Below are 14060 nucleotides of genomic sequence, written 5' to 3' on the forward strand. Positions count from 1 at the left end.
AGCAGGCTCAGCGGAGTCCCATCTGATAGACCAATTGTACTCTGGCAACAACTTTAGCCCACTAAATGTGGCTACTCATAAGGAACACAGACATGGAACTTTTCGCTGCTGAGGCATCATCACACATCAAGATACCTTTGGCCGTCTGAATGTGCTTTACCCCAAAGCAGGTATCTAAATGTTTTTCTCTGCTGAGAGACACCACTTGATATTGAAGTCTCCACTAACTGCCATAAGGTCCCTGAGCAGATCTTTAACACCTTCAGCGCGGCACAGATTCCTGCGCTGTGCTGAACGTTCTAATGAGCCAACAGGCTCATGACGGAACGGTTCCGTCATGAGCACAGGCCAACCAACGCTCATGACGGAACGTTCCGTCAATAGCATCGAAGGGGTTAAGAAAAAGCCTCCCTTTTGATATGCCTGGAGACTTCGTATGTGATCAAATCTCACTGGACAGTGGTTCACACAAGAAAATCACAACTTACACCACCAGAAAACTGGCGGATTAGGATGCTTCATGCATTATATAATTAGTCACGTGCAACATCCTAGAAAGCCTTTGAGTAAGTCACACCATCCTGCCATTGGCTGTCAGGGCACTTAAGAAAACAACAAGAATTTCTGACCTACGTCTCCTGACAAGCACTATAATGCAATGCTTTCAAGATGCCCCCCTTAGAAAATCAAACTGACTGTGTGGACAATGTAATAGGAATAGCTAAAATGTTGAATATTCAAGTTTCAACTACGAGTTTTGCTTAAGATAAAGCCTTCCAATCACCTTTCAGGTCTCAGAAGAAAATCTTGGAGTCACTCATTTCAGCCCAAACTTCTTCTGGTTCCCATGCACTAAACGAGATCTACAGAACAGATCATCAAGACTCAACCAAATCAGAATAGCTAGAAAGAAGGCAGTAAGTCCTTTCAATAAATTTGGTGAGATACGTACTATGTTTCCTTGGTCAAGCACTGATTATTAGGCAGTATGTGCGGTTGTCTTGTACTAGTGTCTCAGGGCCATGTGTAATTGTAGAATGGTAGGGTGAATCTTGTGGATTGAAATGTATAATGATGCATTCATATGATGTTCTAGAATTGGAGCACCTGGACAAGTACTTGTCATACTGTGGGGCAGGGAAGCAGTCATGAGGTCAACTAAGGAATAAAGTTCCTGCTTTAACCAGTTTGGACTTAAGTGTGGTATTCCTTGAGGTGCCCATACCACATTTTATTGGTGACGAGGATGGGATATGAACCCATGCATGCAAAGCACAATGGATTAGAAGAATACTGTGGAGTCCTCTGAGTGGGTGTCTGCTGCGGTTACAGCCAACAAGAAGAGGAGGGACATGTGTTTATGTGCATATTTAAGAACTTTGAATCGCAATATTCTGGTGGACTGTCATCCCCTCCCCATGATTTGTGATATGCTTGCCAACATAGGTTCTAGTAAAAACATTTTCCACCACACATCTGTGATTGGCTTATCAGATCCCTTTGACAAAAGAATATCAGCCTCTAACTAAGTTTATTACCACTTTCGGGGTATATATGTACAGGCAAATGCCATTTGGACTCGCATCAGCTGGGAGTGTTTTCCAGAGATTAATTGATAATTTGTATGGGGGGCAAGTAGGCATTCAAGCATTTCAGGATGATATCCTGATCCACATGGATAATTTTGATCACCCTATAGAACTGATGGAGATTGTGATGCAAAAGTTGGAGATGCATGCGATGACTGTCAACCAAGATAAGTGCAGGTTTATGGAGAGTCAAGTTGACTATCTTGATTATAATCTATCGTATGAGGGCATCAAAACCAAAGAACGTCTCTTGAAAGCAAATAAGGACGCCCCGGTTCCTGATGACAAAGATACTCTCAGGGCATTTTTAGGTCTCAGTTTTGGGTTTGTGAAGAGGCTTGTGGTTACTATGCAGCTGTTAAGATCCCACCTCAAAAAAAATATTAAGGATGTGTGGTCAGATAAAGCACAACAAGCTTTTGACTGTGTCAAGAAACTAATTATAAGTGCATCTTCAATAAGGTCTTTCACTCATGGTGTGAAGAGAGTTATCAGAGTGGATGCCAGCTCTAGAGGTGTGTGTGCTGTGTTGGACCGATTCGTTGGAGGTGAGGAAAGAACTGTTGTATTTGCATCCAGAATGTTAAGTGTGGCTGAAGTGAAATGCAATACCATCAAAAGGGAAGCTCTTGGTTGCTCATGCGCAGCTGAAAATTCAAGATGTATATCCTGGGCACAAAATTCAACTTAGTCAGCGACCACGAGTCGTTAATATGAATGTTGGGAGACAGCTGTTCCAATAAGGCCTCTTCGTGCTTTATTAGGCTGCTATTGAGGTTACAAGAATTCAATTTTGATATTAAACATGTTCCAGGTCGAAATAACGTTAGGGCTGACTGTCATGTCTACTGGTCGGATGAGGAGTATAGTGGTGGGCTTGAAGATGAGGATGAGTGTGTCATGACTTTAACTGATGCCACTGAGCATTTCAGGATTTCTGAGGTTGAATGGGATGAATGTTGTGTCAAGGATGAGGTTTTGAACTTAGCGAAGAAGTATCCAGTAAAAGGATGCCCTTGACAGGAGCTGGAGTGCTGAGATGAGAGCTTTCGCCCAGGTTGCATCAGAGTTGCCTGTAATGGCATTTTTGTGAGGCTGAATGCTTTTGTATCAACGGTTGTGTTACATGACAAAACAGTTACTTTAGCGCATGTTGGCCTTTTAGGAATTTTTGCAACTAGCACAATAAATTAAGCAGTGTTACTGGTGGCCTGGCATAGATGGACTGGTAGGGAAACATTTAGTGTTTTGTGGTGAATGCTTATGTTCTGATAAGCATTGGAAAAAATATACTCCTCCGTTGTGTCCTGCGGAATGGCCTGAAGGTCTTTGGGAGAAAATTGGTCTTGATTAAACCGATCCATACAATTTGTTGAGCAACGAAAAAAAATTCCTTATTCGAGAGGGGAATGATTTTTCCAAAGGGCTTTATTTTACTTTCGTTAGGGCAGCTGATTCTTGCAATGCTATCAAATTTCTGCAACATTTATTTTTGTTAGAGGGTACTGTTAAGGAGGTTGTTTTAGATTAAGTCATGCATTTTGTGTCTGAGGAGATGGCTTCATTTCTCAAGATGCGGGACATAAGACATGTTAAAGTGCTATTGAACAGTCCTTCTAACAGTTTGGTAGAGAGGGAAAATCGTATGCTTAAAGAAGGTGTGCAGACTGCTATTTCTAACAATTGAATGTAACAGAATTTTTGCAACAGAAAGCGTGGAGTTCTAATACCACCCCGCATAGCACTACGGGTATTGCTCCTTTCATTTTGTTGAGAAGAAAACCATTGTTTGTGATGAGCCTAGCCTGTTTTGAGGGTAGAGTAGGACATCGAGATGTGAACGTGGATTTAGTGTGTGTGGTTGTGTGTGTGTGTGTGTGTGTGTGTGTGTGTGTGTGTGGTTGTGCGTGTGGTTGTGCGTGTGGTTGTGTGTTTGGTTGTGTGTGTGGGGTGGTTGTGTGGGGTGGTTGTGTGGGGTGGTTGTGTGGGGTGGTTGTGTGGGGTGGTTGTGTGGGGTGGTTGTGTGTGTGTGTGGTTGTTTGTGTGGTTGTGTGTGTGGTTGTGTGTGTGGTTGTGTGTGTGGTTGTGTGTGTGGTTTTGTGTGTGGTTGTGGTTGTGTGTGGTTGTGTGTTGTGTTCGTGGTGTGTGTGTGGTTGTGTGTGGCTGCGTCTGTTGTGTTTGTGGTTGTGTGTGTGCTTGTGTGGTTGGGTGTGGTGTGTGGTTGTGTGTGTGTGTGGTTGTGTGGTTGGTTGGTGTGGTTGTGTGTGTGGTTATGTGTGTATGGTTGTGTGTGGGTGTGGTTGTGCGTGGTTGTGGGTGTGTGTGGGTGTGTGTGGTTGTGTGTGGTTGTGTGTCAGTGTGGTTGTGTGTGGTTGTGTGTGTGGTTGTGGTTGTGCGTGTGGTTGTGTGTTTGGTTGTGTGTGTGGGGTGGTTGTGTGGGGTGGTTGTGTGGGGTGGTTGTGTGGGGTGGTTGTGTGGGGTGGTTGTGTGGGGTGGTTGTGTGGGGTGGTTGTGTGTGTGTGTGGTTGTTTGTGTGGTTGTGTGTGTGGTTGTGTGTGTGGTTGTGTGTGTGGTTGTGTGTGTGGTTTTGTGTGTGGTTGTGATTGTGTGTGGTTGTGTGTTGTGTTCGTGGTGTGTGTGTGGTTGTGTGTGGCTGCGTCTGTTGTGTTTGTGGTTGTGTGTGTGCTTGTGTGGTTGGGTGTGGTGTGTGGTTGTGTGTGTGTGTGGTTGTGTGGTTGGTTGGTGTGGTTGTGTGTGTGGTTATGTGTGTGTGGTTGTGTGTGGGTGTGGTTGTGCGTGGTTGTGGGTGTGTGTGGGTGTGTGTGGTTGTGTGTGGTTGTGTGTCGGTGTGGTTGTGTGTTGGTGTGGTTGTGTGTCGGTGTGGTTGTGTGTCGGTGTGGTTGTGTGCCGGTGTGGTTGTGTGTCAGTGTGGTTGTGTGTGGTTGTGTGTGTGGTTGTGGTTGTGCGTGTGGTTGTGTGTTGTTCTGTGTGTGGTTGTGGCTATGGGGTTGTGTGTGGTTGGATGTGTGTGGGTGTTGTGTGTGTGGTTGGGGGTGTGGTTGTGGGTGTGGTGTGTGTGGTTGTGTGTGTGTGGTTGTGTGTCGGTGTGGTTGTGTGTCGGTGTGGTTGTGTGTCGGTGTGGTTGTGTGTCGGTGTGGTTGTGAGTGTGTGGTTGTGTGTGTGTGTGTGGTTGTGTGTGTGTGTGGTTGTGTGTGTGGTTGTGGTTATGTGGTTGTGTGTGGGGTTGTGTGTGGTTGTATGTGTGTGGTTGTGTGGTTGTTGTGTGTGTGTGTGGTTGTGTGTGTGGTTGTGTGGGTGTGGTTGTGTGTGTGTGTGTGTGTGTATGGTTGTGTGTGTGTGTGGTTGTGTGTGTGTGGTTGTGTGTGTGTGGTTGTGTGTGTGTGCAGTTGTATGTGTGGTTGTGTGTGTGTTGTGTGTGTTACAGTAATACTAAAAGCATCTCAAAATAAAGGAACACAAACATCGAGTTTGGGGAGAGAAAGCACGTTGTAAGTCAAATGGGCGCAGCAAAGCATTGACACAACAACAAAACAAGATCACTTAGTGAAGACTGAGTGTTGATAATGGATACACACATCCCATAATCTTAAGAGTTCGATTGCAGCCAATGTGCACTCAAACCTTGCCCCTCCTTGTGAGTTGCACCCCATATTTCATGAGTTATAACTGCTGCACCCACCATACCGCTTTGAGATCTAAAGCGCTACATAGGTGTAATCGACTAACCAGTCGCCAACATGCTGTGCTTTTAAAGAGAATGAGCCAAAAGTTTCCAGCTTCCTCATCATGTCCTCATGAAAGCGCCAACGAAAGGACTTCCTGAATGGTGCAGCGGACATGAAGCAGCCGCTGCGATCAGAAATAAACACTGTGAACTTTGTCCAGTTTCACGGTAACATTTCCTTAATTCTCCTTAAGTCACAAAACAGTAATACTAAAAGCCGCTCAAAATAAAGGAACACAAACATTGAGTTTGTGGAAAGAGAAAGCACGCTGTAAGTCAAACGGTCAGCAGCAGAGCATTAATACAACAACATGATGTTTGATGTTTCATGTTCTTTGAACAAGAACATCAAAGGGGCGCCGCGAAAGTGATCGCTGGTGAAAGTGAAAGTGATCGCAGGCGCTTAATGCGTATGACGAGGTTTGCCATATGGCGCCTCTGCTCCTAAGCGGGCAACCGCGCACATGCACTGTAGCCCTAGGCTGGCCACTGTAGCATTTTTTGAGCCCTCACTAAAAGTCTCGCCAGACCAGCGCATGCGCTGGGTCAGGCGACACCTAAAAATGAACACAACAAACAAAAGGTGTTCTCCTCTTCTGGGACCCAGATACAACTCCAAACACTTGAAAACATTGCCCAGGTACACGCTGTTCCTACAACTTGGGCTCCTATAGTCAGAATTATTTGTGGGAAGGCCTCAGGTATTATTGGCAGGTTTGGTAATTCCTTGTTTTTGCAAACATTTGTTTACTATTAGCCAGGCAACAGGGCACAGCAGCCAGACAATGGATAGGTTATGTGTGTCCACTGCTCTTGAAACTTGGGTGTAAGTTGTAACAACTCGGTGGAAAGGATTCTGTGGGGCATTGTTTCCCAAACAAATACCATAAACCAGTAGGCCCCCAAAATCCAAACACCATAGCTGGCAAATGAGTCCGATGCTATTCTTAGGATAGGTTAGTGGTCTTATGACAAGAATTCACACAGTGTAGGTGAAAAGTAAGAAGGGGTACCAGAGTGTAGCATAGTCAGAAGGTTCCAGCGCACTAAGCGTAGTCACCGAGTGAGGGACCAACTAGGCCTTCAACTGGACCTAAACTAATAAATGTGTGAGTGACCACAAACAGCAATGTACTTGAGGGCAAGTAATTTAGGAAAGATATAAGATCAAGGCCTATAACTGTGTGGAAGTCGTTAAGTAGTTGATGAAGGGAAGAATGCCTATTTTATGAGGACAATCTGTTTAGGCAAGAGTAACAAGGCCATAATACAGAGAAGAACAAATATAATATAATCTACATGATGTTACTGATCTTGGGGGAATCGGGAAAAAGTTGAATTCTGTGATGATTGCAGACTCTTTAGACGAGTCAGAAGAACACTCAGAGTTCAAAGTGAGAAAGGGCAGTATCTCCAGAACCTCTCCCTTGAAGCACTCAGTTAAGGCCGGTTCTGCTGCTCCATATTTGAAGGGATTGTATAGTACACTTTTCTAATTCAATGGACTCTGGTGACTTCTGCTACTAATCACAAGTGGACAGGCAAATGTGGAAAAAAGGAAAGAGTGCAAGAGAATACAAAGCCCTAAAGGCAAATTGAGTTGAAACAAAAATACATTTTACTATTGTAATGATGAAAATAGGAAGCAAATTGCAGAGTGTAAGGCTGTCCATTTCAGCCACCAAGTTTAATAAACAACCAAGTTCTCCATAATAGACAGTGCAACACAAATGTCACAATACACTCACTAAATGAGAGCCACCTTATGGAATGAATGCAGACTTCAAAAATTCTTTGTTCTGAAAGAAAATAGAGAAACTGAGAATTTTTTATTTAAATTACTTTACCTTGCAGGCTTCATCAACCAACCGCATTCGGAGAGACAGATTTTCTCGAAGTTTGTTTCCAATCACTAAGAGTGTATCAAGAAGCTGAGCAAGAACTTGATGGGACTCTGCAAAAAAATTAAAATAATACAAGTCGCATAATCTGCTGTCTTCATACAAATAGTCAATTTTTACAAGACATGAACGTGTTGTTAAATCTGGTGTCTCAGTTCCCAAACCAACCCCTGAAACCACCAGAGAAAATGTCTTTTCCCATCATTAAAACAAATAATTATTTTCATTGGCAGTTTTTATTGCAGCGAGCTAGTTTTTTACATCGTAGCATGGGAAATTTGAACATTAGGTGCCCTACAAAGACACGTATGGGTTTACAGTATCCACGATGCAATAAAAAGGGGAAGCAGATGGAGGGGGGAAAAAAGATCTTTTAGATTATGGCAGTGCTGTACGGCCCACAACAAGTAAAGGTTTCATTCTTGGAATACTAAACAAACGTTCATATTCTTGTTCTTCAAACCTTGAGCAACAAGGCATCTGATGATCTTAACAGTCTAGAGAGGATACTGTAAATTCAATTATCCATAACAAACTTTATACCTCCGACATAAATGTCAGATGGGTGATACAAAGCATTTTGAATTTGATTTGTTCACTGAGTAGGGAAAACTTGTGATGGGTCAATTAACTTAATTGAAGAGGTTTTTAAATTGAAAATCTGCTTAGAAACATACAGAATGTGAAGCGGTCACCATTCTGAGACTAGATCGAGGAAAGCTAAAAGAAATGGCTCTCAGATTTCAACATTAGAGGATTCACCCTAATCTCTCCCTTGTATGAAACTCTGTGTTTTTGGATTTGCTAATACATCTCTATGCGAACTCACATCGAATATACATTAAAAAGCTCTAGTCACAGTATAATCCATAATATAAAAATTAAACTGTTCCTAAACCCTATTGATTTCTGCTCAGTGATACAATCCTTAGTGATCCCTTGGACTACCAAAATGTACCCCTAAATTGTCGTTGCAAAATACATATTACATTCAGGAGCATGGGGGAGAAAAACGTTTGATCACATAATCCCGTACTGAAAGATCTACACCGGCTTCCAAAAGAACCTTGAATTAACTTTAGACCAGTGTTCATTATGTTTTCAAGGCGCTTCACCTTTAACATTCCGCTTTCATTTTTCACCACTGGCAACATCAGGAGGTGAGAAAATCCTCAGTGGTAAACTTAATTTAAGGCTAGCAACAAATGGACACATTTTCACCTGCCTCCGTCACATAATTTTCAGGTATGCCCCATTCTGTTGAACTCTCCTAATAAAGATCTCAGCTCGCTATATCACTCCACTCCATTTTTTTTTTTAAAAGAAAAGTCGGAAAACACTCTGGTTTTCTATGTAACCTACCCTAAGGGGAGGCTTCCTTTAAAAAAAAATTTTTTTTTATTTTTCTTCTTCTTTTTACGACACACACAGATATTGTGTCAAATGCTCCCTTACTAACGGAGAAAGGGTAAGTTCAGAAAGATTGGTAAAATCAGGAGTGAATGTTGGAATGGATTAACTGATGCACTTCAAGATTCACCTGCAAGACTGGATGCTTCCATAAGCTCTGCCAACTTGACAACCATTTTCAAGGTTAAGGACTTTTATTGAGCTACCGTTGCATACAGAAGGGCATGTTTTTTAGGTTATTGGGATTAGTACATGTATTGTATTTCTAGAATATTATCAGAAGTAGCTAGCGGTTTCATCTATTCATGTTATATTTCTTGACTATTTTATCATGGCGTAATCATTTAGAGAAAAGTGTATTTGACGAGTATAATTTGACTAAAGATCAACTTGTGAAACGGATAAGGTGACGATTAGTTAAAATACAGAAAACAAAATGCTGAACTGTAGTAAATCATGGGCTTATAAGGGGAAGACAGAAAGCATAAAAATGTCTTACAATACCTAAATTGGAATTGTAAATATAGTCATATGAAGAAAGGCAATTTTAGAGGAATTTAAAATACAAGCAAAATTAACAGATCGGTGCAGTATTGTTTTAGTGTCAGTGACCCTGAAAGGAATAACAAAGGACAGGGAATATGGCATGGATGAAACCACAGAAAATAAAATGTCATGGAGTATTGAGAACAAAGAACAGTAGAAAAAGAAGGGGTGACAAGTTGGAAAGAAAGAGAATCACCAAAAAGAGATAAAGACAAGGAAAAAATTACAGTGCCATGAAATTGTTAGGGTGGGTATAGGGGCAAGGATGCAGGCAGCGATGGAGCGGTAGGATATATTCTGGGTCTCCTACAATGCCAACCAGGTCTCTGACAGGAGTTACATTTGTCAGGAAAGTTTTGATGTTTCTTTGTTAAAAAAAAATCTAATTTGACGGGCCACATTTCTCAAGGTAGGGATTGGTGAGGATGCCATTTGTCAACATAACATAGTGGTCATTATTCCATCCGTGCTTGTGGGTTTTGCTCAGCCTCCCCCGTTCATCCTTAACATGGCCTTTTCTGGTTAGAGACTCAAAGCTGTAACATTTGTTGGTAGATTGCATCTCTGCTTCTGTAATATTATTTTGGGGGCAATGCTTTTTTGAAAGTACTTGCTGAACTGAGGTAGAAGGCTTACAGTAGACCATCTGAATAATCCATATAAGCTACCTTATTCAAATGTGTAGGATTTTAAAGAATTCAACTTCACCTCCTATTTTTGTTGTGCCTAACTGGGGCTAGGACATACTATGTGGGGCATATATCAGAAACTAGGAAGGGATAAGTAATGTGTCACAGCTGTGCTACACTACTAATGTATTCCTACAATCCATGTCAAAAGAGTAGAATATGCATGGGCTGTTTAAGATAGTGTTTAAAAAGAAGGCCATACAAAGATTTCTATCTGGTCTTTTATCAATGCAATTATGAATCTTACTAAGGGTATTTTCTGGGAGCTTCCAAATGGAGTGCTGTAATAAGTATTTCTGGAGGTGTTACACTTAAAGATGTGGCAGATGATATCTGGAAAAAAAACTATGCTTTCCAAAGGATCAATGTGTGTTTAAGAACAGGTTACCTACCTTTGGTAACGCTGTATCTGTAAGAGACATAGATTAGTTATACATTCCTTACCTTTAGAAATTACACCCAGGCGTCAGACTGGAATCAGAAAATTCTTTCCTTAGCGGTACCCCTGCGTGTCGGTAGGTGGCGTTGGTCAAATGGGATGACGTCGCAGTGCTTACTTAGATCCACGCCTGTGCACGGACATCAGTTCTGACATGACTTTCAACACCAGAAGCGCAGACATGAAAGACACTGACCACTGGTGCGCCACACTAGGGCCGTGCAAGGGACTCCCTGTACCTAGAAGATAGGTCGCAAAGCTGGAGGGAATGGGTGAGGCGGTAAGGAATCTATAACAAACCTATGATTCTTACAGATACATTGTTACCGAAGGTCAGTAACTTGTTCATCTGAAAGAGATAGTTATAGATTCATTATCTTTAGAATAGATACCCCTTCAATACCAACCCCGGAGGAAGGACTGCGAACCAAGTTCACACCAGAATGTCCTGGAGGACAGAACGGGCAAAGTAGCCAACCCTCCGGACTTGACTATCCAGGCAGTAATGTCTGGTGAACGTGTGCATAGAAGCCCACGTGGCCGCCTGGCAGATGTTAATAAGTGGGACTTCACATCACAAAGCAGTAGTTGATGCCATAGCTATAGTGAAATGAGCTCGTAGCCCCACTGGATGTTCCTTTATAGCTAAAGTGTAACACATCTTTCTACAAAGGACAACCCATCGGGAGATGGTACGCTTTTGCACAGCCCGACCTTTCCTTGCACCCACATAGCCAATGTAGAGCTGATCGTCCGTTAAAGGAAATGGAGGAAAGAGGTGAATAATGCTTTTAAAAAACCTACTTACAATAGGGCACTTGAACAAAGAGGGCTGATCTGGTAGCCGAAGAACAGCAGAAATGGCTGCCACATAGCCTTTAACAGTGCCCCGAGCCGAACCCTGCTGGGCCAAAGAGAGAAGGAACAAAATAACCTCAGAAAAAGGGGCAGAGAGGGGATCCACAGCCTTTGCTGTGCACCATGCCACAAAGTTGTTCCATCGATAGGCGTATACCATCTTAGTGGAGGGATGCCCGGCTGCCAAGATGACATTGCAAACTTGGGGTGGAAGGTCAAAAGCGGTCAACTGTCGCTGCCCAATCTCCAAGGAAGGAGGTGGGGGCTGGACAGGTTCGTGTGGAGAACCGTCCCCTGCTGCTGTGACAGAAGATCCTCCAGAAGGGGCAGTCTCATTGAATAATCAATAGCAACGCTCAGGAGCTCGGCGTACCAGACTCTTTGTGCCCAGTCCGGTACCACAAGAATGACTTGGGCGGGGCGTGGCCTAGCAGCCAACGAAGATGGCAGCACTCTAGAGGAGCTGCTGTAGCAGAACCATCAAAGACACCCACCATCTGACATCATCCGACCTCTGAAAGTACTCACCGCAGGTGGTAGTGTTGGGAAGACTATTGGCGGCTCTGTGGTCCAGACACAATCGAGTTGTGGAGCTCTGCGGCCGCCGAGGCAAACCCTAGTGACCCTGAAGCTGCAGAGAAATTTGTGTGGGACCCCCAGGTAGCAGTCGCCGCAGTGAGCTTGTGTGGGACCCCCAGGTAGCAGTCGCCGCAGTGAGCTTGCGTGGGGCTTCCGGACTGCCCAGGAGAACGAATTGTACATGTTCCGAATCGCGGCACTGAGGAACTACCAGCGGTGACAGACAGCGACAAAATGGCGCCCACAGCCACCGGAGCTGATCGGTGAAGCCCGCAGCCCAGCCATAGAGACACTGGTGTGAGACCCCCCCGCTTGCAGTCGCCGAGGAGAGAGACTGCGCGGGGTTCCCGGTCTGCAAAGAGTGGCAATTGTCCTGGATAGTGGCACCGGGAACCTACTCGTGGTGGGAATCAGTGACAAAATGGTGCCAGCCGCCGCCGGGATGTCCTGTGATGCTCGCAGCCTGAGGGTGTTTCAGCAGATCAACGGTGGCTGAACTACAGTGGAGCTAATAGATGGACTGAGTCTACAGCGCGTTCTGCCTGGGTCTGAGGTGAACCCTCGGGGTGAAATGCTGAAAGGAGAGTGGGTTGTCGGTGCGGCCCGTCCCGCTCAAGGAGGCGGGGGTACCCACGGGCACACTAGAGTGGAGGCAGGTTGACCCCAGGAGCGGGACCCAGCGGTGGCGGTCGTAGCCGCAGGGAGCATCGGCAGCGGTCCCCAGGCGGGAACAGGTCAGTGTCGGGACTGGGGACGCGAGTTTGACAGCAGTGGAGGGGCGGACCTGAACTGGTGACTGTAGCGGAGTGGCCTGCGGCAAACATCACCCTATAAAGACCGGCTAGGAGCCCAGGGCCCGGCGGAGATCCCAAGGTGAAATTTAGGCCTGGAGTGTATGGAGGGACTCACTATGACAAACACACGGGCCCCTGCAACAAGGATAAATAAACCCTAACAGGATAATAAACTTTTTTAGGAAAAGTCCCTGAAACAAGGATACACCCTAATGGGGATATAAACTTTTTTAGGGAACAGTGTGTGGAGGGACTGCCCTTGTGGGTTCCCCTGTGGACTGCAGTGTGACAGAGGCGATTGTGACGCCCCAGGGCAGTCGCTGGCCAGCAAACGAGTGGACATTTGGTGGCCCCCCACTCCTGTACGGAAGAACTCCCTTGTGGTATTACTGGGCCAGACCCGATATAGAACTAGCGCAGGTTTTGGCCGCGAAGGACAGCAAATTGCCGACTGCGCTGCCCAGTGGAGTGGCGGGACAAACAGCGAGGGGACTGCCTGTGGCAAGGGGGCGCAACATCTGGCGGGTGCCTTTTAGAGCGCGGTAGCTGTGGTCGCTTTCTGGTGCGTGTCCGGAGTGCTGTCAACAGGAGTGGCGCAGTGGGCGGCGGCTCGGCCTGAGGTGGAATCCAGGACCATGGGTCGCAATGAACCCCTCACGCAGGGACAGGTCAATTAGATTGACAGGTAAACAGTCAGTGTGGGGAGGGAGGACGACCCACCAGGAGGGAGCCAGCGAAGCGAAGGTGCAACTGGCGGGACAGACCCTTCGTTAAAAGACATTATGGTGGCCATCATGGAGATGCGTGGCGCCATCAAAGAGATGAGGGGCACCACGGAACCCAAGCTTGATTCGGTGACTGAGGAGGTTAATCTAATATGGGCAGACTTGGGCAAAATGTCGGACAAGGTCGCGGAGATGGAGTGTGGGGTTGGCAGCCTGCAGTCCAAAAGTAAGTGACTTGAGGAGCAGGTTGCTAAGCTCATGAAGAACCAAGACCATATGGCCACCCGCCTGGAGGATCAGGAAGGCCGGGCGAGGGGTAATAACATCCGAATCGTGGGAGTACCGGAGGGCCCGTCCATGGACTGGTTTGTGGAGGATCTCATAATCAAGCACCTCCAGCCGAAGCGTCTGTCAAACTTCTTCTCAGTTGAAAGAGTGCACCGCGCGCTGGGGGGCAAGCCAAAGCCGGGAGCCCCTCCGCGTACCATCATTGCCCATATTTTGAATTACAGGGACCGAGACGCTATACTGCAGGCCTCTAGGGTGTCAGGGGATCTCCATCTGGACAACGCCACAATTCATTTTTTCCCGGACTTTACGCTTAATGTCCAGCGCCAGCGCCGCTCCTTTGAAGGGGTCAAGAGGGCTCTCAGGGAGAAAGGCTTTAAACACATGATGCGGTACCCGGCGCGCTCAAGATTCTCGACGGGAGAAGGCCTTTTTCTCGACTCACCAACGGAGGCGGGCGACTGGTTGGAGAGCTGACGGACAGTTGGCCACCAGAG

The 14060-nt window shown here is 45.5% G+C and overlaps 1 protein-coding gene across 1 annotated transcript in view; it reads right to left on the minus strand.

Annotated features, from left to right (window-relative positions):
- The window catches only part of INTS4 (integrator complex subunit 4), a 358899-nt gene that overhangs the window by 273840 nt on the left and 70999 nt on the right, over nt 1-14060 (minus strand). Inside the window, exon 4 of the mRNA XM_086933901.1 lies at nt 7182-7288. Coding sequence (XP_086790027.1) covers nt 7182-7288 — 107 coding nt within the window. The remainder of the gene's footprint in view (nt 1-7181; nt 7289-14060) is intronic.

This window comes from Lissotriton vulgaris, chromosome 8 (assembly GCF_964263255.1).
Source record: "Lissotriton vulgaris chromosome 8, aLisVul1.2, whole genome shotgun sequence".
Lineage (NCBI taxonomy): Eukaryota > Metazoa > Chordata > Amphibia > Caudata > Salamandridae > Lissotriton > Lissotriton vulgaris.